At 37.5% G+C, this 25,815-nt stretch overlaps 1 protein-coding gene across 1 annotated transcript in view; it reads left to right on the top strand.

The window, feature by feature from the left end:
- Positions 1-25,815, top strand: part of COL9A1 (collagen type IX alpha 1 chain) — an 86,345-nt gene that overhangs the window by 22,680 nt on the left and 37,850 nt on the right. The window contains exons 8-22 of the mRNA XM_053665006.1: positions 294-329; positions 450-512; positions 6,760-6,813; positions 7,073-7,108; positions 8,991-9,014; positions 9,385-9,438; positions 10,708-10,761; positions 11,816-11,848; positions 12,582-12,638; positions 14,253-14,306; positions 18,270-18,323; positions 20,844-20,897; positions 24,263-24,316; positions 25,499-25,552; positions 25,688-25,741. Coding sequence (XP_053520981.1) covers positions 294-329; positions 450-512; positions 6,760-6,813; positions 7,073-7,108; positions 8,991-9,014; positions 9,385-9,438; positions 10,708-10,761; positions 11,816-11,848; positions 12,582-12,638; positions 14,253-14,306; positions 18,270-18,323; positions 20,844-20,897; positions 24,263-24,316; positions 25,499-25,552; positions 25,688-25,741 — 735 coding nt within the window. The remainder of the gene's footprint in view (positions 1-293; positions 330-449; positions 513-6,759; positions 6,814-7,072; positions 7,109-8,990; positions 9,015-9,384; positions 9,439-10,707; positions 10,762-11,815; positions 11,849-12,581; positions 12,639-14,252; positions 14,307-18,269; positions 18,324-20,843; positions 20,898-24,262; positions 24,317-25,498; positions 25,553-25,687; positions 25,742-25,815) is intronic.

A 25,815-nucleotide genomic window follows, 5' to 3' on the forward strand; every position in this document is an offset into this window, starting at 1 on the left:
TTTAGTTTAGTTTTTTTGGGGGGACAGGGAGGGCAGGTTGCCCCCCTCTCTTTCCACCACCCACCATGCAAAGGCTGGATTGGCCATCGGTGACAGTTGGGGGTTGGATCTTAGAAGACCAGGGATTTTCAGGGAGAGGAGGTAGGCTGTTCTGTTGTCCCCGCAGGTGGGTCCTGAACCTCCTTCATTTACTGTCCCCATCCCCACCTGTGTGGTGGTGATGCATGGGAGTCTCCCAGCTGGGTCCCCAGCACCTCAACCGACTGCTCTTGCCTTCTCTCCTACTCCTCTAGGGTGACAGAGGTCCAAAGGGTCCCCCGGGCCCCCCGGTAAGTTGATAAGTGCGTTTGCACTACACTTTGCTTTAGATGTGGGTTGAAACCACGTGTGTCCAAAGAGTCTCAACTTTGCACCGTTTTCCCTCTCTACCTCTCTCTCCCCCTACTCAGGGTCCTCCTGGAGAACCAGGAAAGCCGGGAGCTCCAGGCAAGCCTGGCACACCAGGCGCTGACGTGAGTAGGCGTGTGTGTGTGTGTGTGTGTGTGTGTGTGTGTGTGTACTCACGCGCACACACAAGGGCAGGTGAGAGGAGGAGGGAAGGAGGAAAGGAGAGACGTAGAGATGTTCTGGCGGGGGCTGGGGGGCGGTAGACCCAGCTGAAACAGTGCTGCGGCTCTGAATTTGCTGACGCCCTGAAATTGCCTGGTTGGCATGGAGGCGGCAGTTTTCTGCAAACGGGCCAGCGAGGGTGGAGATACCTCATTCCTCAAGGTTCTCTGGGGACTGCAGGCAGCGCTGGCATTTCCTCCTTCCACAAAGCGGCAATGGGTACTGGGTTCCTGCTTCAAACAGTCTACTCTCTCTCTGCTCACCCTGTGGACTCTCAGCCCCGCTTCGCTTCGGGGCTCAAAGGGTGCGGGGTGGGGGTGGAGATGGACTTCTACTGGTCTCAGGGCTTTGCCGCAAGCTGTCTTTACTCTTGTCCTTTTATTGCCATCCTCTAGATCAATTCAGAAAAAGAACCTCAGGCAGGGAAAGGGGCAGAGAAGAAAGGTGTGTGAGGGAGGGCCTGAAGTGAGTGGGAATGGCTGGGGGTGGGGCAGGGGCAGGGAAATGGTCAGCATGCATGGAATAGGAAATTCGAAACACTTTTTTTTTTGGTTTCATGGACAAAAATAAACTGGCTAGAGTCGCTTGAAGATTAGGAACCAGTAGCCTTTCCCCAATTTACCCATCTCCATACTTCCCTTTGCCCCCTCTTGCAGGAAGCTCAGATTGAGTTGTGTGGTAAACCTAACACTAAATAATGTTTCTTCAGAATTTTATCCTTCAGCTAATACCCATTGAGTTCCCAGTACAGGCCTGACCTTGACTTTGTGGTTGAGACACAAAGTGAAGTAAGGTATGGCATCTGTTCTGAGAGAGCAGCCAGTGGTGATCCAAGTTGTCCTTCAAGTTACCAACCACCTTCTGTTGTCTCCCAAAACAAAAGACTTTTGAAACTCAAAGCATCTGAAAACCTATGATTGTAATTTCCAAGAATTTTTGACTAGTGTTTCAGACAGATCCTTCATTTTGAGAAAAGGAAACGATTAGAGTTCAACAGTTATTAAGATGTGCTTTCTGTATCAAGGTTATCGTAATGAGGATATTTGTCTACGGTATTTATGCTTTAGAAGTTAGACTTTGTTTCACATTTCAAAACATCTAGTTTGAATTTTCTGTGTATGCAAAATGACAGTGCATGAGGCCCTCAAGGACTGCTAGCTGGATAATACAAACCGAATGTCAAACTGATATTTGTGTGATGCAAACTGAAGTTATACAGCTTGGCTATCAAGCTGTTCTCAAAAACACTCTGAATGACTTGAAATAGTCACATAATAAAAGGTCTGATAAATACAAGGCCACTAAATAAACTAATAGCCCCCCAAAATGTTGAATTTATTTCTGCAGTCCTTTGGAACTTGAATCTGATTTTTTTGTGCCTGTGAAAAATTTTATAATCAAATTATTATTATTATTATTATTATTATTATTATTATTATTATTATTAATTTTGTGGTGGTTGAAGCACCAGATGTCTTTTCTTGCTATTTATTGTGTTGAAATAATTTCAGACAGAGGGCTAGATTTATTTGTGCCTTAGTATTTTATGGTCTTATGAAGTGTGCTCAACAAATGCTTACCTTTTACCATAAGGTCATGAAGACAGTACTTGGTATTGCTTTATAATTTCCCCACTTAAACAGAATTTTGGATAAACAAGTGAAAGTGTGTCAAAGTCTTTAGGAGTATAATGTAGATAACAATTACAAGTATTTTTTCCTTTGTCTATGATTGCAGTACAGAACAAACCAGATTTCCAAAGTTGAAAATGTAAGAGTAAGGCCTCCTATAAAACTTTGACACTGGAACGTTCTCAGGGAGAAACTGGTGAGGGAATTGAATCAGTCTTCTGGGGCTGAGAAAGAAGGTAAGAGAAAAAGAGAAAGAAAGGAGAGAAAAAAAGTAAGAAATCCATGTATGTACAGGTATTTTAGGCATTTCCTACAACTAAGGAAAAAAACTAACTATACTAATTTACATTTGTGGAGAACTTTTTTCTCCAGTCCCCTCATAAACATTATTTCCTTTAACCTTACAACAACCCAGAAAGCAGGTTTGGCTAATATTATTCTCCACAGATAAGGAAATTGAATAATTATGAGGACAGCAGTTTCCACAGATAAAGAAACGGAATAATTATGAGGACAGTAGTAGTTAATAGCGAAGACAGTGCAAGAAACCAGATTTCTTGATATTTAGACTTACTTGCTTTCCAGATAGTTTTGCCATATTCAAATTCAAATGAGGTTCTGAAATAGATGTATAATCAGAGAAAATAGGGTGAGAAAGAGTAGCAGTGAATTTTTAGTATCTGAATTACTAATCAAGAAAAATAATATGGGAAATTCAATGAATAACTAAAATAATTTATAATTGACATTTTGTAATTATTTATAAATATCTCTATGGTTCATATTCACCAAATTTTGAAATGGAGCCACATGGGATTTATAAAGTTCTTAGCTGAAAAGCTTTCTGACTCCACACTTTGGCTCATTTTATATTTTAAACAAACCTTTTACTCTTAATTAAGACTAGACATTAAGAATAAGGAGGTATCAGTAATAACTAGATCAGAGTTCGCTGTTTGTTTGCTGTCCTCAGACACAGGGAAATAGGAAAGATTCAGCAATCTTTCCCTGATGGGTGACCTTAAACCTCCAATCTGTCTTCTGCTCTTTGGTTCATTGCAAAGCTGTTTTGTGGTAATGTTAATAATGGTTAACATGACTGGATGGTGTTTGAAGGAATCTAAAAGGAACATAGTTTAAAGGCAATTATCCTAAGTTAAATGGATTTTTGACGGGAAAGATAGGCGAGTTGTTGCAGGCGAGTTCTGCTGGTAGAATTTTGCCTCAGGTGTCACTGGAATGCTGGAGGGAATTAGACTGAGCTCCAGTGTTCTCTACCGAGTAGCTGTGTGGAATACAGTCAACTTCAGTGTAGTCCTACATAGAGCCTTATCTTCATACATTTATGTAACAGCAATTCTTTCTGCCACTGGTAATATTTTCCTCTTTTGTTTATTTGATAAATAAGAATTACTGCAAATTAAAATTGTGCGTGTAAATGTAAATGTGGGGAAAATATATTTAATTGTTTCTTTCCTGCTAAGCCTTTAATTTATTTTCCCTTATAGTCATGTAAAATTAGAGAAGTTGGAACTTGGTTATCACCTTGCACCCAAAGGACAACTGTGTTACTATCATCAATAATATTAAGAGAGACATTCTTATAGGAACTATTTGCTGTGACATGGTCAGCGAGCTCTATAAAATAGTATTTCATTTATTTTTACAGCATCCATCTAAGATAGGAGGAAGAAGAACTAGAATTAAAGGAATTATAGCTATATCATGCTGTTGGTATAGGAAGAGGTTAGAACATAGTCCAAATATATACAACTGTTATCACTGGCAGAAGTTATATGATTAGCATAGTGAATTATTCAGAAATTATTCTGAAAGGTAAGTGTAAATGAAAATAGTAAGGCACTGAAGGAATGTGAGGAGTCCGTGAAGTATAGTGCCTGTGGTTGATATCTAGATTTTTTGTTTGTTTATTTGCAAAACCCCTCCTGGATGAGGTAACACATGTCTTACACTTCATGTGAACTCTTCACGGCATCTAGAACAGTGCTGCCATACAGTAATGATGACAGTAAGAGCAGCTAATAGTTATTCAGGGCCCACTCTGCCAGGGGCTGTTGCAAGCACTTTGTGCATAATATCCCATTTAATCTTCAAAATTGAGGTAGATATAATGATCATACTTATCTTACAGATCAGGAAGCTGAGGCATGCTACAATTGAGTAACTTGGGAATGGTTGCACAGCTAATGAGTGGAAGAGCTGGGATTCGAACCCAAAATAAAGATGATGTGGAAGGACAAGCGCTATATCCCTCCACCTAACAGGCTGACCTAAATTAATTTTGTTTGGTAGTCATGCATTGGCTATGTACTAGATGCAGGCACAAAGTGCTAGGATTGACGAAACATGAAACCCTTATCCTCACGAAGTTTTTTACTTTTGTACATGGCTACTTCATAACAGAGTTCACAGTGACATCTGACACCAGACTTTGTTTTCAGTTTAATTTGAAGAACTTCCTAAAGATTTTATCATGTCCAATGGAAGATACTAAATAAGAAGTGACCTGGAAGCAGCCTCCAGGTTATCCAACCATTTACTTGGTTTGGCTTTATTATTGTGCAGCTGCAATTCTACCATATATAGAAGCTACTGTCCTCTAATCTTGTCAGTTATTCACGTTACAGGCTGAAGATGGTTAGTGGGTTGTGTGTGTGGAAACTGACCAGATTGGTATTGGAGGACATGTACATAAAGCAGGAATTTCTGGTTCCAGTAATTAAGTGTGCCTTGAGGTTTAGAAAATCCATGCGCCACTCATGCTTCCAGGCTATGCTCCTGGACGAGTGGTTTGTTTGCTAAAATACAAAAGCCAATGCCCATTACCATCGTACTCAGCAGCTACGATGCTGGGGCTTGTTCTCAAACTGTAGTGTTATAATTAGACTAAAGTGATGGAAAATCAGGACAGTCTGTCAAAAAACTCTTTTGTCTGTGTTTAATGATTTTCTTCTTTGGCACATTTGCAGTGATTGACATTTTCAACTCTTTTTCTACTTCTTTTGATCTGCTTTATGAGGGAAATTAATTGATGTAGAGAAATCTAAAAACTGTGGACAGTGAACTAGTTTTCTACATAAATTAAATGAAATAATTTTATTGATAGATAGGCAGACTATGACATTAATATGGATTTCAGTGATCCATTTTAAGTATGGTTTTTATAATTTCAAGGAATGCTTCCCCTATTAATATCATTTGAGTCTTTTTCAAAATCTTGATAATAGATTTTATATTTATGTAATCATGCATATATGCATATGAATGCACATATACAGATACACATACACATATTTATCTTTAGCAAGGTATAATTTCAATATTACATTATAAATGACAACATGTAAAAGTGTCAAAGAGTAAGTAAAAAATTAAAAATAGAAAAATGCATCTTTGCCAAATATGGAAATTAAGTATACACAGTATTATCATGCTTTAATATCTATTTTAGTTTGAGAATGATGACAAAGTAAGTATTGGTAAGAAAAATGAGAATGTTTTAAAGACATGTTTTAATAACTGCTTTAGTATTAAATATGATAGTTATAAGTGTGCTTTATAGTAACTGGCTTAAATTCTATTATGGAGCAGCACACGTGAAAGCATATACTTAATTAAAGCTCTTTTTACTGAGGAAGATAATGTTGAAACATCCACCCTCTCAAACGTTTCAACATTCAAAGTCGATGTTCTTAAATAAGCAATTATCATTGCCAGGAGATAGCTACTGGGCTCTATTTAGGTGACTGCAAGGGTTATTTTTAATGACTATTGAAGAAACATTTTATTAACCTCTCAAGACTTTATTAAAGAGTTATAGAGACACATGGTATTTTTATTTTATGCATGAAGTAGAGGAGGCACATAAACATGGGTAAGTTGCTCAGCCAAGATCTGTGGTTCCACCAGCTTTAGCTCTCAGAAGGCTGAAATTATTATATTGCATTTTTTAAAGCAATGACAAAAATACTCTATTATTATTTTTATTATTGATATTATTACAGATGTTCCTGATTTTCCCTCTGCACCCAGCCTGCCCCCCTGCCTTCACCTTCACCACACTGTGGTCTGATATGATACCTGTTCTTTGGCTGATCTCTTCTAGTCCCCTCCCCCCCTCCCCTCTGAGATCTGTCAGTCTGTTCCATGTATCCATGCCTCTGGTCTTATTTTGTTCATTAGATTCCATACATAAGTGAGATTGTGTGGTACTTATCTTTCTCTGAATGGCTTAAAAATACAAACTATTGCATTTTGTGATAAACAATGCAGTTAACAGGAAGTTAGGAATATAATAAAATTTATCAATAGAAAATAACAAACAGATGGCATGTTAAACATTAGATTTGAGTGAGAACATAGAAAGGTATTTTTTATAAATATTTGCATCATACCTAGGGAATCATCCTGTACATAATTAATAAGTAAAATGAAATTATCCACTTAAAGGTTTGCCTAAGGATGCTATAGTACCTCTAATGTCATCTTGCTTTGTTAGGGATTAACAGGGCCTGATGGATCCCCTGGCTCTGTTGGACCAAGAGGACAAAAAGTAAGTTAGTCATCTGGTATTAATTGCTGGTGTTAATTAAATGCTGAAGTTAATTTTATTGTAATGATTACAGATCAACTAACAGATTAGTTGTGAAGCAGTTTAAATATACTGTTCAACCAAAACTGTTTTCACTGAACTGAATTAAATTAAAAACACTCAGATGGAGTGTTTTAACAATTTTAAAATTTATACAGTGTGCATATTTACATATTTATGCTACAAAAAGCTGAGCGCAGTGAACGATTTTTATTTTTAGGGAGAACCGGGGGTGCCGGGATCTCGTGGATTTCCAGTAAGTGAGTGTGAAATGACAGAATCTCTCCTATCTTTGGGTAAAATTCTACTATTGTGAAACTTTTAAATGCAGTTTTCTGCATAATATACCTCATGAAGAAGTTTATGAATTCCTTAACATGAGTAGAAAAATTTTAGAGAAATTTGAATGTATGCTGTAAAATACATTTGTCTGTTTGTACATGATATTTCCCAATAGAAAACTTCCCTTCCACCCCCACTGACAGAAAACATTTTTTGCATAAAAATAGCAAATCCAAGTATTCAATGATTAGGTCACACCATTTCCTTCACAACTGGTTTTATTTCTAATGAAATACCAGCCATCAGCTCTTATCATCTGCTTGATTCTCTGGTTAATCTTTTCCTATGCTGCACAATCTGGCAGATTTGTATTATTTCTATTTATAAATAAGACAGCCAGGTCTCATTTATAAGACCTGTTTTTTCTTTCTATTTGGCTCTTCATTCCTCTTTTGTTTTTGTCATGAATCTGTAGTTTTCCTCCTTGTTTTTTATTTGCGCCATTTTCTTTGCCATATTTCAGCAAGTGACAACTTTTCTATTGAAGCCTATTTTCAGAAGTGAAGAGCTTGCTGGCCTTTCTCCCATATTTTTCAACTCAGAGGTCAACATCTTATAGCGATGTCTTTAAAACATTTAGTGATATTATCAATCATCTAGGCCTTTGATATGAAATAGTTTATTGATTACTTTGGCATTTTCAAGCATAACACATTTCCCAAATGGATCCACATATTAAACTATTTAAGTAGGAGCGATTTTTCAAAGAATGCCCTTTTAAAGCTCCCCTTATCATTAAACATACTGCTCAAGTGAAATTATTTCTAATTTTGGCTGCCTAAATAATTAGAAATAATGTCATTATCAGAAGGTGTACATGGATTCCACTGGATGCTTCACATATGGATTTTTGAGAAGAGACAGCCTGGAACAAAAGCTAACGTGACTGTGGTATCCGAGACGGCTGTGAATAAAAGCTGTTCCAGCCAGTGTGGAAGCAAAAAGAGTAATGAGAAACCCCGAGGGGAGAAAAGTGAGCCAGGAAAGCAAAGAGAGAAAATAAGGCAGCGGATGTTCAGTTTATTAGTTCAACAGGCATATATATGAAGAGTTATGCTAGGACTTGAGACTTGGAGGATGATGTGGTTTTAATGCTTAATTATACATAGTTTGGTGTTGCTGAAGAGATGTGGAGTGTAAAGGAGAGGGAGATGGAAAATTAGTTTGAAAATCAAATTCATCATATGAAATTAGGGTCCCATGATAGATCATTTCAGGAGGGACACCATTTTATTTTTAATACCTACTGGATTCAGTGTCTGGAAATAGAGTCCTACCTGTCACAGAGTGTATTGTGGGCCTCATTTTATCCCCTGCCTCCCTGTGCTGAATATTTGTCTGGGGGGACATCAAGACATCATGTTATAAATTATAAAACATTATACTGTATTGCTTTTAAGGGAGGTTTCTTATAAAGCATGGCAAGTAAAAAACTCTTTAAACTGACAGGTTCTGATGTGTCTCTTTGTTAGTGATGGTGAATTCTCTTGAGAGCAAGCACAGATGACTTCATTCCTTTGGTTTTCTTTAAAAAGAAAAGTTCAGAAAAAAAATATTACTGGTTAGCTTTGACATTAGAGGCATGTTTGAAGAGCGGGCATAAGCTTCTGCTTCTTTTAAAAGCAGAGCCATGCTTGCTTTTCTCTACCCACTGATTTCTTTAGAGTGAGCATCACATATTTATTTGGTGATAGAGTCTGCAGTTTACTTTTTAACTAGGCCTGAGTTGGGCCTGTGTCTGGATGTATACTCAATATAAATCACACATCATAGTAATTTTTATTTTAATCTTTTAGGGCCGTGGTATTCCTGGACCCCCTGTGAGTATCGCCTCTTGCTTTATTCTTACATAGTCTATAGAAATGGCCTGTTTCTCAGATCTCAGCCTTCCTCTCCAACTAGTATTCTACCTAGTATCCCACCCTCACGATCATGTCCCAACCCTCACGATCTTAGGTGGCTATGTGACTGCACCTCTATTATGCTAAACAAAATATTTTATTAACTTAAGAAATTTCTGTTCTATTTGAAGCAATTAAAATTTGGTCAAATGGGTTACTGTTTCCCTGGAAACCAAAGCTGGTACGGATACAGAATTCTAAGTCAGTTGTTTACCACACTGAATACCATTTGTGATAGATTGTAAAAACATTCATGAATCACCATGTCCCTTTAATTTGTTTACTTCAGGGTCCTCCTGGGGGAGCAGGTCTTCCTGGAGAGCTCGGCCGTGTTGGACCAATTGTGAGTACTACAGCGGCTTTTGATAGACGTTTGCTGATTTAAAAGACGATGTTACTAGGGAAGACAAATTATCCTAACTGTGTGTTATTCCCTGCACATCTGAAAAATGGCAGATGAATTTCACTGCAGTTCACAATATTGAAGGGGACCAAAGGTAACAGTGCTACCTTGTTTTCATATTGTGATTTTAATTTTTTCCCCAAAGTGTTCAGCTAAAATTTTCTCCCCAACTTCCAGAATTAGTAGTGATCAAGTCAGGAAGTGTCACTTCATTTTACAGATAGATCCTCCAGGATTGCAGTCTAGTGTTTTTGCATTAGACTCTGCATAAAATGAACAGTGAATAGGCTAAAATCACTACTATGTGCATTTATGGTAGGACCAATCAAATTAACAGAACTTAGCTTTAGGCAATAAAGAGCTGAACTTCATCAAAGAAACTGCTGGTTGTAAGTGCTTGATGTTAATGTTCAATAGATATTTCAAACGTGTTGAAGTACTGATGTGTGAGGGATAAATTATTATAAACTCTTTGAGAGTAGGAGCCACATATTATATACCTTTATTGCTCATTGTTTGACAAAATTTACCTGCTGAATAATTAAATAGTTATGAAATGATTGTAAAGTTAAATTAAATCTAAGATGCTTTTGACTTCTCATAATAGGATGTAAGGAAGAAAAACATGATAGGAGAAATCTCTGGATATTAAGACTAACTGAAATCCATTTTCACTGTGTGGCTTGTTTGAATTTAGCCACCTTTGATCTTCTGTTTCAATTGCAAGAGAGTGCAGTGATAGGCCAAGTGATAGCTTGTGGACCAACACCAGGGAGAGTCTGGCACTGCAGAGATTAAAATGCCTTCCACCTCACAGCTTCAGGCTGGGTACAGACTTTCTTTTGCTGCCATTAGATGGATGCCCCTAGCAGCATTGTCTGCTTAGTTCCTCTGCAAATCAGCTAGAAAAATATGTACTTTTTCCAGTTAGTTTTCAGGGTAGAGAAAGTGATCCTTCTATAGAGAATTGCTTTGCTTTTCCCCCCAAGTGTTCCTCTGCCTTGTTTTATTACTTTGGTGAGACTAGAACTCCTTTATTTTTCTGGTTTTGTGGAGCTGATTGGATTATGGGCCACCCATTGATTTTGGTGACAGGTCTATGCAAGGCTGAGCTCTGCAGGGGTTTCTGGTAATATCATTCTCACCAGTTTTATGCACTGTGTTTTGATATGTATATAACCACCGTGTCACACTTTTCAAATAACTTAGGGTGACCCTGGGAAAAGAGGACCACCTGGCCCCCCTGGACCTCCGGGACCCAGTGTAAGTTATTTGCAGCTTGAATTTTTCTTCCTCTGAGAATTGGGATTAAAGAAACCTAAGAACCAAAAATGAAAGTGCCTAGTAATCAAGGCATTGTCTGAAAATTCCAAAATAGCTATCAACTTTTTCACCCATTCAGATTATGGTTCTTTTTAGGCCAGAGAAGTAAAGAAATCACAATAATTTAGAAGGTGGTTTTCAGCTCTGGCTGGTGCAGCTCAGTGAGTTGAGTGCCAGCCTGTGAACCAAAAGGTCACTGGTTCAATTCCCAGTCAGGGCAGGCCAGGTCCTGGGTTGGGAGCATGTGAGAGAGGCAGCCAATTGATGTTTCTCTTCCTCTCTTTCTCTTTTCTTTCCCCCTCTCTAAAATAAATAAATAAATAAAATGTTTTTTTAAAAAGGTGGTTTTCACTCTTACTCATTATACTTGATGTCCTTTGACATTTGTGATTCTCAAATGCTTAAAACTGGGACATATAAAAGGAACACTTTCAAAAGAACTAGTTTTTACAAAGGATTTACACAGTAAGCAATTAAAAAAATAGAAATTTAGCCCTGGCTGGTGTGGCTCAGTGGATTGGATGCTGGCCTGTGAACTAAAAGGTTCCCAGTCAGGGCACATGCAGGGGTTGTTGGCCAGGTCCCCAGTAGGGGGCGCGCATGAGGCAACCACACATTGATGTTTCGCTCCCTCTCTTTCTCCCTCCTTTCCCCTCTCTCCAAAAATAAAAAAATAAAATCTTTGAAAAATGGAAGTTTAAGTAGGAGCTAATTTATATTTTTAATTTATGATTCCAAGTTCCCCATATTTTGTATTCTGTCTCTCATTTCATCTCCCTTCAATTTCCTGAAAGAGTCTACTGAAAAGTGAGGTTCACCAAAAGAAATACACCCATTAGCCAAGTTTTTAGAATATTAGCATATTATATGTTCTTTGTTCCTTATATTTTATAGAACAAATATATTTAGTATATTTTTGTCCAATGAACTTTTATTAGTAGGTTTGGATTAAATATTTAAGTATATTCTTAACTCTAATATTTTCTTACTTTAGGGAACGATTGGCTTTCAAGACGGAGATCCATTGGTAAGATGTTTTCCTTTGAATGAAATACAGTTTTAAGTCAAAGAGCATGTAATCTTCAGGTGAATTCTCTTTAAAATGATCTCACTGAAATGTGTTGCATTTCTGTGTTTTACTTTGCTCAGCTCTCAGAGTAGTTCATAGCACCAGTGGACTGGTGGCTTGTATATACTCTGACTGTTATGAAAGTATCTTTGTTTTTCTATAATCTTTTTACTTTATAACTAAGGCATCTTTTTCACTAGAGCACCCCAACTTTAAAAGATACAAGTCAAATAACTCCCTTTGAGACTTGTTTTACTTATAGGCAGATATGCAAAGATATTGGTAAACTGCCCTAAATGCAGTTTTGGCTGGTTTGATGAGGGGATATGAACCTCAGGATAGAGCTAGCCCAGTGGGAGGGGGTCGGAAAAACTTATTTCAGGTCATGGTATAATGGGTTATCTGGAAACATTAAAAGAAAGTGAATCTGAAATAAGTATCACAGAATATTAACGTTTATTAAATTTGGATGGTAGATACATGAAGAAAGAGTTTTGTTATATTCTTTGTATTTTTTTGATTAAAAATGAAATAATAAAAAAGGAAAGGGTGGTTCTGAGTTATTTAATGAATATAACTGCATTGATGGTCTGTAGCTGGGATTCCTAAAAACAAAGCAAAACAAAGAACAAACAACCAGGCTGTTGTAAAGTGGAGGCTCTAGTTCATTGACTTTCTGTCTCCCTGGCAGTGTCCCAATGCCTGCCCACCAGGTCGTTCAGGATACCCAGGCATACCCGGCATGAGGGTAAGAGAACAATTTCAGTATTTTATTTTCAAGAATTTTACCCACAGGAAAAAAGAGCCTTTCCTTTAAGTGCTGGCCCTCCTGGTGCAGAGACCCCACTTGACGGCTCAGGCAAGTCTGTGTTTGCTTATTCTGGGGCTTGATCTGTGGTTTTTACTCAGTCCTAGAAATTCCTGCTGGTGCCTGGCAGGTCTTCCAACCAGACACAGATGCTTGATGATACAGTGCTTTTTGTGGTGCAGGAAAGAAATATGGATAAAATGTATTGGATTGAGAGACATTAGAACACCAAATGAAGGTCCAGAAGTTTGCCTTCAGAGGAGAGTGTGGGGGGGGGGAGGAATTGTGCATATCATATATCTGAATCTATTTTAGTGAAAAGACTTGGAAAAACTTTGAGAAATAGGTAAGAAAAGGGACAGTCCAAAAGCACTTTTCTCTCACTATGACATTATAATTACTTCAAATTTTCCATAAAAAAATAAATACCAAAGGCTAGGATTAAATGTCTATCTCTGGTCTATGAGTCTGAAGTGATTTTGAAAAATGTCAGACCCATAGAGTTATGCTATGATCTGAAATGCCCAAGGCACTGGTTTTCCAATGACGGTTTTCTCCAAACATAGGTTTGGTGGATCCCCACAACGGCCTGGCTCAGTGTCTTGTTGTTCACAAAGACTTGCACTGTTAGAACAGGAATGGCTCTGAGAATGCAAGCTCTGATAGACTTAATGTTGGAATGCTCATTTCTTTTTTTTAATATATATTTTTTAATTTTTAGAGAGAGGGGAAGAGAAGGAGAAAGAGAGGGAGAGAAACATCAATGTGTGGTTGCCTTTCACATGGCCCCCACTGGGGACTGGCCTGCAACCCAGGCATATGCCCTGACTGGGAATCGAACCAGCGACCCTTTGGTTCACACCCTGTGCTCAATCCACTGAGCTATACCAGCCAGGGCTGGAATGCTCATTTCATATTTGCCTCATGCAACTGCCTAAAGCACATAAATGCTTAGAACAGATGTCCTGACAAGAAAAGACAGAAATCATTTCTCATGCTATGCTGTCTTCCCTGACAGCTTTTTAGAGATTTCCCTTTGCACTGAAAATTGTGTACAAGAAGAGGCAGGAAGCTGTGCATCCAGGGAAGTCTACTTATACCAGCTATTCTCACCTCCAGGAAGGTGATAGGCATGGAGGAGGGAGAAGGGTTTCAGAGCAGCCTCCAGAGAGCAGGGGACACCAGCTAAGTTAGGTCAGGGTTGTCACCTTAGAAAGTAAGTTACTGGGAAAACTTGACACTCTTAATCCAACTGCGAGAGGAGGTTTGGGATGGAGGGACCTAGGGACCTATAGTCAATGAATCACGTTGCCAAATCAGGTAACAGAGCTTTTGTTAGTCTACACTGTTATTCCTTTAACTAAAACTGATATTTACCATATGTAGCAGTCACCTAATACATATGGCATTATTAAGGCCATTTAAAGTAATCACATTGCACCACATTGACATACATTTGGGGAAGCAAGATCACTTTATGAGCCTCTGATAACTTTCTGTGCCAAAGCAAATACAATATTTATTTATTTTTTTATTTATTTATGCATTTGTTAGGGTCATAAAGGGGCTAAAGGAGAAATTGGAGAACCTGGAAGACAAGGTCACAAGGTAAGGAAAATGAGTATTTAGTGGGGAAGTTGTGAGTAGGAGATAGTGATCATTTTATTGTAAGGAATTATAAAGAGTGATAAAATATGATATTTTACCCTTGCTTTTCCAATGATAATTGGCAAGTTCTGTAGATGTACCACTAAATAGTCTGGCTAAGCATACCAGGCTAATGTTCAATTACAAAAAACAATGGAAGCACCATACTTTTCATTCTTTCCTGTATTGCTATTCCTTGTTTTTCTTTTCACATCAATCACACAGTTTTTTTTCACTTGATGTTTTTGATAGTCAAATGTTATTCAGCTAGTTTTTGCAGTACCCAAAACAAAATTTTAGGACGAGTATAAAATTTTGTGACAAGTGTTTATGAGACTGTCAGATACGTTAATAATTGGCTCACAATTTCTCACCTTAAGTTCTGCAATAATTTATCTGTCTGTTTTTGGCCTTATTTTACCATAACTCAGATTTTGACTAATCTGAAGTTAGAAATAAGAGTTATTTTATCATCTGGATAAAAACATGGAATCTGCAGCACAAGTGGATTGGGGCTGGCCGTCCTCCAGAAAGCCAAGGCTGAAATTTAAAGCAATGTGGCTTCTTTGCCCTTTTTCATCTGCTAGTGTAAATCTTTTTAAGTGTTTATGATTTTGACTTCCCATATAATAGAATTTTTGCCCCTGTTAGTTTTATAATATTCCCAAAGTCAGACTGTTATTATTAATGCTGGTCCTCTAGGCTTCGTTGTCTATATTCTTCTATATTTTTACTGAGCAACCGCAGAAGGTTAGTCTTTTTCTTTGAATGTTAAGAGCTGCAGAGACAATTTATTAATATCTTTAGGCATTAATATCCTAGAACTCCTTAGCAAAAAACAGTCTGTTGAACAACCTCAGGTAATCAGGATAAATGAGCCAATTTTCTATACCTTATTACAGTTTGGACACTTATTTTTGATTTTTTTATTCCTTAGGCTTTGAAAAATTAAGGCATTTTATTTATCTGGGCTATAACAGCTGGGTTCTTAATGCCTATTGGAGAAAATAGAAAAAAAATGAGTACTCTGGAAAATTTTCTGCATTCCAACTTCTTCATTGAATACTAAAATTCATAATTTAAAAAGTCCAACAAATATTTATTAAGTACCTGCTATTCATTCTAAGTGCTAGGGGCACAGAAGTGAAAAAATATGTCCAAGCACAGGAGACTGGCTAAATTAAGTAGCACATATTCATATAATAGAATGTTATCTAATCACAAAAAATAGATGTGTAAGAATATTAAATTGCTCCAAAAGATATTCATAAGTTAATATTCATAGTAGAGCAGATGTATACTTCTGTTTTTTTCTGCTGTTATTTTTTATGACATTCATCCTTTTCTTCTTCTCTTGGTGACCCCATTTCTCTGGGGAAATTCTAATCCCCCATCCCATGGGATTTGGTGATGGAGTATCAATCAGAGTACTTCTCCACTCTGTCCATGAAACCAGTTTTTTTTGATACCTATACAAATTAGTTATTTGGACTCCCAAATTCGGGTTGGTCTTCAACGAGGAAACTGCAAATTGCGTTGTCGTGTGAGGTAATTGGTCAAAATTTTAATTGGAAATTGTTGAAAACTCTTACCCACGTTGTGTCACTTAAAACTTTCAGTGGTATCTTTGGCAGCTGACATATGAATAGGATGACAATTGCTCTTTGAAAAAGAAACCTGAGAGGGCTGATAGGTGCACGGAACTGTAAACTGAGAGCAGAACGATGAAGAGTTAAGAGACGAAGGGCCTGAAGTTTGCATTCAGATTTATGATTCTCCTTGAGTTTATGCAACAAATTAGTTTTAAAAGATTTTTAAAATTGTTTATATGTGGAGGAATGAGTAGTCAAAAATCTTTCAGTAAAATGATATTAAATTTCTACTTCTAAATGTATCTGTTAACTTTGTGGTTATCAACTAGTTGTGTTCTATATATCTGCTGGTGAAGTATTTAAATTAACTACATTACTTTGAGATTTACCAGCAATCTGTAGGAAAACCCCCCAAACCCCTCTAAAGAAAACTTATGAGGAACATATCAATCACTGTTTTTGTAGTTAGGAAAATAAAAGTAGCATTTAATTAGACCCATCTGTTGATTATCCACTTCATGAACTATGTAACTCCCTGGCTTTCCCTCTGGGACCGCCTCTCCCCACTGTCAACCATATGTTCTTGTGGAATATAATCTGAATTTAATAGGAGACTATGAAAAACTCATAATTCATTCAAAAATCAAGTATAAGTGATTTAGGCATCACCTACTTCTTTGCATTACATGTCCAAATTTTCTATGTTAGTACTTTTGTTAAATTTTCTGTATTTCCTTTTGTGTATGTGTGTGAAAAGTCAATAAATATAAGGTATAGTCTGTGGAGCAAAAACATTGTGAATTGAAACATGAAATAAAGGACAACAGAAATGAATTTATATCTAATATTATTCACATAATATTCAGTATGAAGATTTTTCTCATGATTAATTTCATAATTTAAGATATCCATTACCAAATTAATGTAGGGCAATATATCTATTGTATAAACTAAAACCCTTGTGAGAGAGAAAATAACTGTTTTTCAAGGTCAATAAGATAATCTTGTAAGAAACAACAGCTGAATTTTCTTTTGGAACATATTAACATTTGTAAATGTTTGAAAGTTTATAAAATTAATATCAAAAAGTAAAAACAATAATTAGAAAACATAATGGAAGAAGATTCCACTGGCAATAGCTATCAAGTAGTCAAAATACCTTAGAAAAACCCGAAGAAATATTTAAGACTAATATGAAGAAAAGAACGAAACTTTATTGAAGGAAAGAAAAAGAAAACAGTTTGACTAAATAGGACGATAAACTGAGTTCCAGATTCCAATTCTCTACATATTAATCTATTAATTTAATGCAGTCCTAATATGGAGCAAGTAGTATTTTTCTGAAGATCTCCCTAACAATTTCTAAAGTTCATCTGGAAGAGTAAACACTTAGGATAACTAAAAAAGATAAGAGTGAGTAAAAATGAAAAATAAAGGTAAAGTAATTTGCTCTACCTGAGATCAAGATGTATTATAAAATTTGAATAAATAAAATGTTGTAGTATTGGCAACCTCACAAAACAGATCAGTAGAGCACAATAGAAAGTCTAAAAACAAGTCTATTTAACAACTTAGCATATATTAAAGATGATTTATCCAATCTGTGTGGAGAGAATGTACTACTCAATAAGTGATATGGGAGCAAGTGACCAATTGCCTGGAAAAAAAGATAGATCAATTTACTTCTTATATTTTACACCAAAGTAAATTACTAATAATTAAAGATTTCTCTACTAAAATTACTAGGGGAAAATATGAATGAAATATTTATATTTTGGGGGGGTCGAGAAAGCTTTTTTATGACCAGCATCAAAGGTATAAACCATGAAAAGAAAGATTGGTTTAGATACATTAAAAAATTTGTATATGATACCAAAATGATAAGAAAAGTTAAAAACAAAAGTCACAATTAAATAGTATCATAGTTTGTGGAAAAGTCTGCCTAGTCCGACCTTGTTTTCCTAACAGTCCCGCACCCCGGGCACACACACTTGAAACAGGAATTGCCTGCGTGCTCTTGGCTCTGCCTTTGTCTCCTCTCTCTCTCCTCCCACTCTTTTCCTCCCGCCCCCTTTTCTTTAGAAAAACATCTAAAATGTTACTGGTATTTACAGTTGAAAGGTGGAATTTGAGTGGCCTTATTTGTGTACTTCTCTCTATTTTCTGAATGTTCTACAATGAATATGGATTACTCATGTAAAATAATTTGTTAAGGTTTGGTAAAGTAATTCAGGAGATGCTAAGTAAATTTAAAATGTGCTGGTTTAGACCAGCCAATGTCTATGTTCGTTTGCTAGCGTAACGTTAGGTGTGTCTTTCTGTTGCTTTTTAGGGTGAAGAAGGTGACCAGGGAGAGCCAGGAGAAGTCGGAGCTCAAGGACCTCCGGTAAAGTATTTTTAAAATATTTAACTAGGATATATGCAAATATTCTTTTTCATGACATTTGAAATATTTTTCAATTTGGCATTTGGATTCATAATATTGTGTTAACATGATATTCTCTATTTTTTTCATCCAAGCCAGCCTTAGGAGATTACTATTTTTTCAAAATGGGAAAGAATCCATTCGTACATTCAAGCACTGTATAGAAAAAAATCTATCTATAATTACATACATTCATTTACTACATTTCAGGGCTAGGCAGTGTGAATGAAAATATTGAACACAAGAGGATGATAGATATTTTCTATGCTCTATGGTACTATTATAATACATGATCTAATGAGAAAATTCTATGTATCCTGAACATTCAGCAGGTATATAATCTAGTGGATTTAATGTAACCTATGCTAGCATGGGATCATTATAATTAGAACATTCTTGATTGCTCATAATTATGTCTTTTAATAAAAAGTTGGTCCCTTGTGCTTGGGTAGATTGTTGCAATAATATATACACAGTGAGGTAACTGTGGGTATCAACATACTTAGTTGTAAAATGTTTGTTAAAGCAGAATGTATATTACTTTCATATATTAAAGTAGAATTTTTACACTGTCTGTCACAATGAGTAATAACAATTATGAAAATAATAATCCCAGGATATTTGTTGAACCTTGTAGCTGGCCAAGGTATGGACTGTAAAACACAAGGTTGGGTCCTGTTCTCAGAAACTAAAGAGAAAGACACACATGGGGCCACCCTTCACTCCCTTGCTCTGCTGTCTCTGCACAACTGGCCTCTTACAAAGGGTTCAGGGAGCTGTGCAGATGAGTGCTCACCAGAGCTGATGGGAGATCAGCTGAAGGAAATGAGTCAGAGAATCTGTAAGAAGTGGACTCTGCTTTTAAGCCACGTGAGAATTTTAACTGAATCTGAGGAGTCCAAGGTGTTCATTCTGGAAGCTTGCCTTCCTTGAGCCTTTGATATGAAACAACTAGCAATGGCCTTCATTTTGCCAGTGGGAAATAGAGATAAATAGTTTGAGAGACATATGCTTTTTTTGACCTGATGAAAATTTGGTAGGGACTTAAAGAGTTATTTAAAAAGCCACCCCCAAAGATCCCATGAACAGGATTTGCAAGCAGCATTTACAAAGGTGTTCGTGGAGTAAGGATCTCTGTTAAGGATGCCTGGCTTAGCTGTTCCATTGGGGGATATCATCCGTGCTTGCCCACCTTCTGGTGTTTGGGAGTGGATATGTCAAAATGTTTCTGTGAAATATACACATTTTTGCTTTTTAGGCATGCATCTATAAAGTAATGCCAGATTATTTTGAGTGCTTTTGGAACATTTATAAACAAGCTCTGCCCTCCGAAGTAGTCCCTTTGAGAGACGATACATGACATTGTCATGTCATTGCTGTGACTCAAATATTTTTAGAAGTCTTTTTAGAATTACCTTCAAGAAGAGCAGTTTTCATGTGCCCCTCTTTATGTTATATCCTAAGTCGATAGCCTAAACTGGATCCTCCTGCATATTTGTAGTTCAGGTCAATCCCAACTTATCTACACAGAATTTGTGACTGTTCTGGTTACAGGGTTGGCCATGGACTTGCCCCATTTTCTCTGAGTGAGAGCACAAGGGAAATAAATGATCTAGAGTTACTTTATCTAAAGCCAGTTGTAGTGGACAGTTAGTGAGTTGTTCAGAAGTGACTACCCTGCTTTTCTAATGGAGCGTCCACCCACTGCTGCTCCCAAGGGAGCTCATGGGCGCTTGACAGATTTTTGGAGCCCTGCTGCTGTGGAGTCAGAAATCAAGGCTGGTAACATTTCAGTATTGAAAGGGGCACTGGAAATGCCACCCCACACCCTCATTTTCAGGATCACTCACTCCTGTGCCTGAGTTTGGGTGAGATGGGATTGGACCAAACTGGAGTTCAGAATGCATTTATCATAGAAATTGCTAATAATGGTCATGACACGCACAGTGATGTCATGCAAATGGTATAATGAATAGTGACCACGATGTGGTTAATGGAGACTTCAGCTCCATTTATAGGTCATAAGCATTTGTGGGTTATTCTCAGAACCTAATTGCATTTAATGGCATCCACTGGGGAGGAAAAATTATTTTAAGGCCTAAGGTCACAGCCATGCTATGTGTAACCAATTTACAAACCAGGAAGGAGGTAGGAATGGCAGCGAATTCTGAGTTAAGAGCTAAATTATGTGCATTACCATAATTCTCTTCTGCTAGTGATATTTATTTCTTTTTGTCATCAGTAATTGTTCCAATTCCAGGTTTGTGTAAGTCTCCAGAATTTAAAAAAAGGATTTGCCATCAGAAGAACTCTCCTTGGATTTTTCTTTCTAAACTAGAGAAGGTCATCTATACAATGTCACTATTGGTTAATGTTACCTTACGTTCTGATAACGTCCCTCTTCCGGATCAGTTTTTGCGATGCGATAGACGACTGTGTGCTGCAACTACAATAACTTCGTTTCCTCTTGCACATTTCCAGGGAACTCAAGGATTGAGAGGTATCACTGGCATAACTGGAGACAAGGGAGAAAAAGTAAGATGATGACGATGATATAATATCAAAGTGTATAAACGTTTAAATTTTGGGCCATTTAAATATATCTTCTTATCTTCAGCGACAGCACTTTTTATTTCTATTTGGTGCTTTGTAGATGTTTGGTTCGTGCCTCACATTTCTGTTATAAACACAGCTGACAGAAATGAGTAGTATGCACAACACTTGTCATATACAAAAAAATAGGTATATAGTAATAAACAGGGCTGTTATACAGTGTCTGACACAAATAACCCTTTTTATTACAAAATCCTAAGCATGTAATTCTGTAACATAACAATATCACACTCAAGCACACCCTAAGACATTTTAGATGAAATGTTCAAATTAAAACTATAAATTTTTACACCCATACTATTACCCTACCAACCATACTCAAGCAGGTGTTAATTCTGCCGGAGGCTGTTATTTTATTTCTTTATCATTATTAATAGTTAACGCTGATAGCACGGATGCAGTACCTGGAGAGCAAGGCAAAGGCAGGGAAAGAAGGAAAGGGAAAGGTGAGAGAAGGCAGGGTACCCGCCCGGGCACTGGGGCCACAGTGGCTGTCCGGCCAAGCTGACTGCGGAGCTCTGCCCTTAACAGGGAGCATACCCTTATGGCTGGAGCTCATCGACCTGTTCTTGCCTGGTTTCAGAGGTCAGATTCTCCTAACATTTCCATAGCTAGCTATTTGGTGAGATGCTGGGGGAGATTCAGAGGAATACGAAGTTCTGCAAGTTTGTTATTTATCAGGAGAAGACACGTGTCTAATTACAATGCAAACAGGAGAGAAATCCATTTGAGGGCCAGTGGTATGAGAAAGTGACCACAGAGTAGCTAACCTTGATAGGGGAGCTGAGAGGACTCAGGAAAGAGTTGGCATTGGAAGGATGTCAGGCCTGGAAGGATGGGGTGCTGCTGTTGGCAGAGGGTAGAGGCCGGGGAATGTCTGGCTGAGTGAATATCATAAGCAAAGACAATGGAAGCCTGACCGTTCATGAAGTGTTTTCCTTGCTCTGCATGTGAGCATGCAAGTGTGTTGATGTGTGTCTAGCTTCTTTACCAGACGGAAGAAAAGGGTTACCATTGCTTAGAAAGTATGTTGGAAGCCCAATTTGTAGTTTCCAGTAGGAAAAACAAGCGTTTTTGCCCACTACCACCTCCGACTCTTTTTGTAGCATATCTGTGGTCACAGCTAGTTTGTACCATTCCACACAGAAGCATACAGCCTTTCATTATCAACTAAAAAGGATGATTTCCACATTGTAGGTACTTGATAAATTAAATATTATCTTAAAGAGATGCATATTTATGTGTATTGAAAGAATGGTTTTGTGAATAATTTCTTTAATTTCCCTTTTTCAGCCTCTTTCTCTGTCTCAGCTAGGTATTCTCATTCTGCCTGCTTTGCTCTTCCATTTCCTCTTTTCTAAAAACACTGTACTTTAAAAAATGTATTTCATATTTCTATATTTATGTTACCTTAAGTGACATTTTGTGAGTATCTTTTCTGCTATTAAATAATAAATCCCATTCATTTCAAAGTTTCTGAGACCCAGGCCTTTGCTTTTTTTTTCCTTCTGGATTCAAATCATTCCTAATATATGTGATTCCTTACTTATGTGAAACCAATTACTGCTCTTGATAGGCTTTTTATTTGAGGTATTTTTCTACTTGGTATTTTTCAAAATTTCTCATTTCCTCTGATTTCTGTCAAATCACTTCCAATTAAATTAAAAAAAAGCTCTTCTTGTGAACTTAGACCCATGGAATGGTTACCTAGTAACAGCAGTTTGGGTTTGAGCTCTTGCTGAACAGCAGTGAGAGAGATAGTGCATCAAAGCTATTTCTATAATGCAAAGGCTGGGCGTTGCTCTCACAACACAGGATGAACAATGAATTCAAGGTCTTTTTCAGGTCTTCCAAACCTCCTCTTCCCTGGTGAATGTAGAATGCCTTCTGCTCTGTTCTAGTTTTTAGGGATCAAAGAATTTCAAGGCTTTGTGGTGCTTTCTCTGTGGCATTCTGTCTTTGATTCCACCTATGTCTGAACCTTCTATCAAAGGTTTTCTAATTTTTAATTCTTACTACAGATGCTGTCCACCTGGTCTTCTTGGCCTGACATCTATTCAATACTCTTTTAGCTATTTTTCCATTTATTTTATCATCTACTCCTCTCAACCCTGTTCATTAGGAGATGACCTGTTCATCAATTGCTTTCCTGCTTCTCATTCACTTAGCAGAAGAAAAAAAAGATTTAAAGGAGGGGATTGCATTTTGTTATGCAGTATACGTAGAGAACACTAAAAAACACTGTATTTTTGTTTTTAAAATTACATTTTGCTTTTTGTAATGGAAATGAAGAGATTATATGTATAATATATCACCAAGTCAGAGATGATTCAAGATAACAGATTTATAAATCCTCATAGTTTTTAAGCCACTCATCACTTGGTGGGGTGAATCTGTTGTAGAGATTAGATCAATTACCTTATGCAAACTGAACCTCACATCTCTGTCCAGGATGGGAGAGGGGGTGCTCAAACCCCTGTTACATTTCATTCTTCCAAATCACATGGCTGGTCTTCTGATTCTAAATCTGATTCTGTTTTGGTGGAAATCCAGAATCCTAGAAGTCTCTCCCACAGCTCCAGCCACAGCAGAGTTCATGGCAACTCTTTTTTGGGTGGCTCCTCAGTCTTCATCATTAATGAATTCACACAGGAATCCTGAGCATCCTGGAGGGTGACTACAAAACCTCCTCCAGTAGATTTGCCAAGTTCTCTAAACAGGTCCCAGTGTTCTCAGTTCACAACAACAATGAAGAATGGATGTCGTGTTAACTTAAAATACCCAGAGTGCCTGCCCTGGCTGATGTGGCTCAGCTGGTTGGAGCATTGTGCCTTGGACAGAAAGGCTGTGGGGTCCATTGTGAGCCAGGGCGCAAACCGTATATGGGTTCTATCCCCAGTCTGGGTGGTACAAGAAGGCACCCCACTGATGTTTCTCTCTCTCCCTCTTTGTCTCTCTCTGTCTCTCCCTATTTCTCTCTACCTTCCTCTCTCTGGAATAGCAAGGAAAAAATGTTCTCAGGTGAGGATAAAAAATTGTTTTTAAAAATAACCAGAGTACCATCAAAGTTTTGGTGTAAGCACTTTTGTGGGATAAGAAGATGTAAACCAGAGTTTTCATATTTCAGGCGCCATATTAACTACCTCTTGGGTTCACTGATGAATAGAGAATACATCATACTCATAAAACCTCCTTTTCATTGGGTTATTGAAGTTCTTTAAAAAGACTGTTGTGCCTTTTAACACACAACTGATCTCATTTTCAGTTCTACGTCTTGTTCTTTGCAGGGTGCTCGGGGCTTTGATGGAGAACCTGGGCCTCGAGGTATTCCTGGGGCACCTGTAAGTAGTTTTTATTTTACAAGACCCAGTGATGACTTCTTTATTTTCTTTAGCAATGATCAATGATAGATTTTTTTTATTGTATATATGTATATGTGTAGGTGTCTTTTACATGCAAATAATTAAAGTGGAAAAATGGGCAGTAGTTTTTATATTTGTTAAATTAAGATGAGCATCTCTTTCTTGGGTTGAGATAGGTTATGTTTTTCTCATAGGTGAATTCAAATTGTTAAGTTTTTGTGTTTGCTGTTTTTTTTTGTTTTGGTTGTAAAGATGCTTAGAATTACAGTAGCTATCTCATGTTGAGTCCTTGAGTAGCTCTATAATTTCTGACCTCATTATTCCACATTTCCACTGTTATCGATACATGTATCATTGTAGGCTGCCTCACACCTTTCCTCAGGGCAAATTTAAAAAGCCATTCATTAATAATAACCTATACCACACAGAAATTAGAAGAGGTATAAGTAAAATAGAATTTCCAAGGTCCTGTGGTTCAGTGGGAAAGACAGAATGGAAGTAAACCACACATTATAGGGTCAAGCCCTGGAGCATGTGGTGGAGGTGATCCCAGCAAGAGGACCTTTAGAGGAAGGTTGGCCTGGATCGCAGAAGAGTATGTGTGAGAGGAAGTGCCATTGGTGGATGGGGCTGCTCTCACAGAGGCTGCGGCTGTCTGCAGGGGAAAGTTTCTGTTGAGAGATGAAATTGAATAGATAAGGCAGAACATATAATGCCAATCTCAGCAATAGGAACGGATCCAGTCATTAACTTGATAATTTGAACAGAAGCCATTATTATTAACTGGGGAATTAAATAAGAGGAAAAAGTTGGCAACTAATCCAAACCTCAACCCATCATGATAGTGAATGGGGGTAGATGATATGTACACATAGTTACAAATGTCAAGGTTACTTGCAATATGGACCTTAATTTTGTTGTACATCCAGAGAGCACAGATGCATATACATTTAAAATGAAAGGAAAAGACATGATCCCTATAGAAAATCATCCTTTAAGACATAATTTTTATAGAAAGATTCCTTGAGTTATGCATCCATGATAGAATAGGACTATTGGGAAAAAAGCAATAGTAAGGTAACGTGGATGGTATTTTATAATTTCAAAAGCCGATCCACAAGTAACTTTTGCTTGTAGTAACAACATCTCGTTTTCACACAGGGTGATCAAGGACAGCGAGGGCCTCCAGGAGAAGCAGGTCCCAAGGGAGACAGAGTGAGTTCAAATTGGCATTTGTCACTCTGGGTGTCAGGCTTTTCAGTGTCACCCACTGATCACACCTCTTTGACATGTCCTAAATATTATGGCAATTGAGCATGTCCTGTCTGTTGCTCTCCTTCTGCTCTGCAGGGGCCTCAAGGTTCCAGAGGAATTCCCGGCCTCCCTGGGACCAAAGGAGACACGGTATGTCTTGAGCTGCAGTCGTCAAGCACATTTTTCAAAACGATTATTATATTAACTCGTAAGAAAACTTTAGA

The sequence above is a fragment of the Artibeus jamaicensis genome, unplaced genomic scaffold, assembly GCF_021234435.1.
Source record: "Artibeus jamaicensis isolate MK-2021 breed Jamaican fruit bat unplaced genomic scaffold, CSHL_Jam_final contig_388, whole genome shotgun sequence".
Classification (NCBI taxonomy): domain Eukaryota; kingdom Metazoa; phylum Chordata; class Mammalia; order Chiroptera; family Phyllostomidae; genus Artibeus; species Artibeus jamaicensis.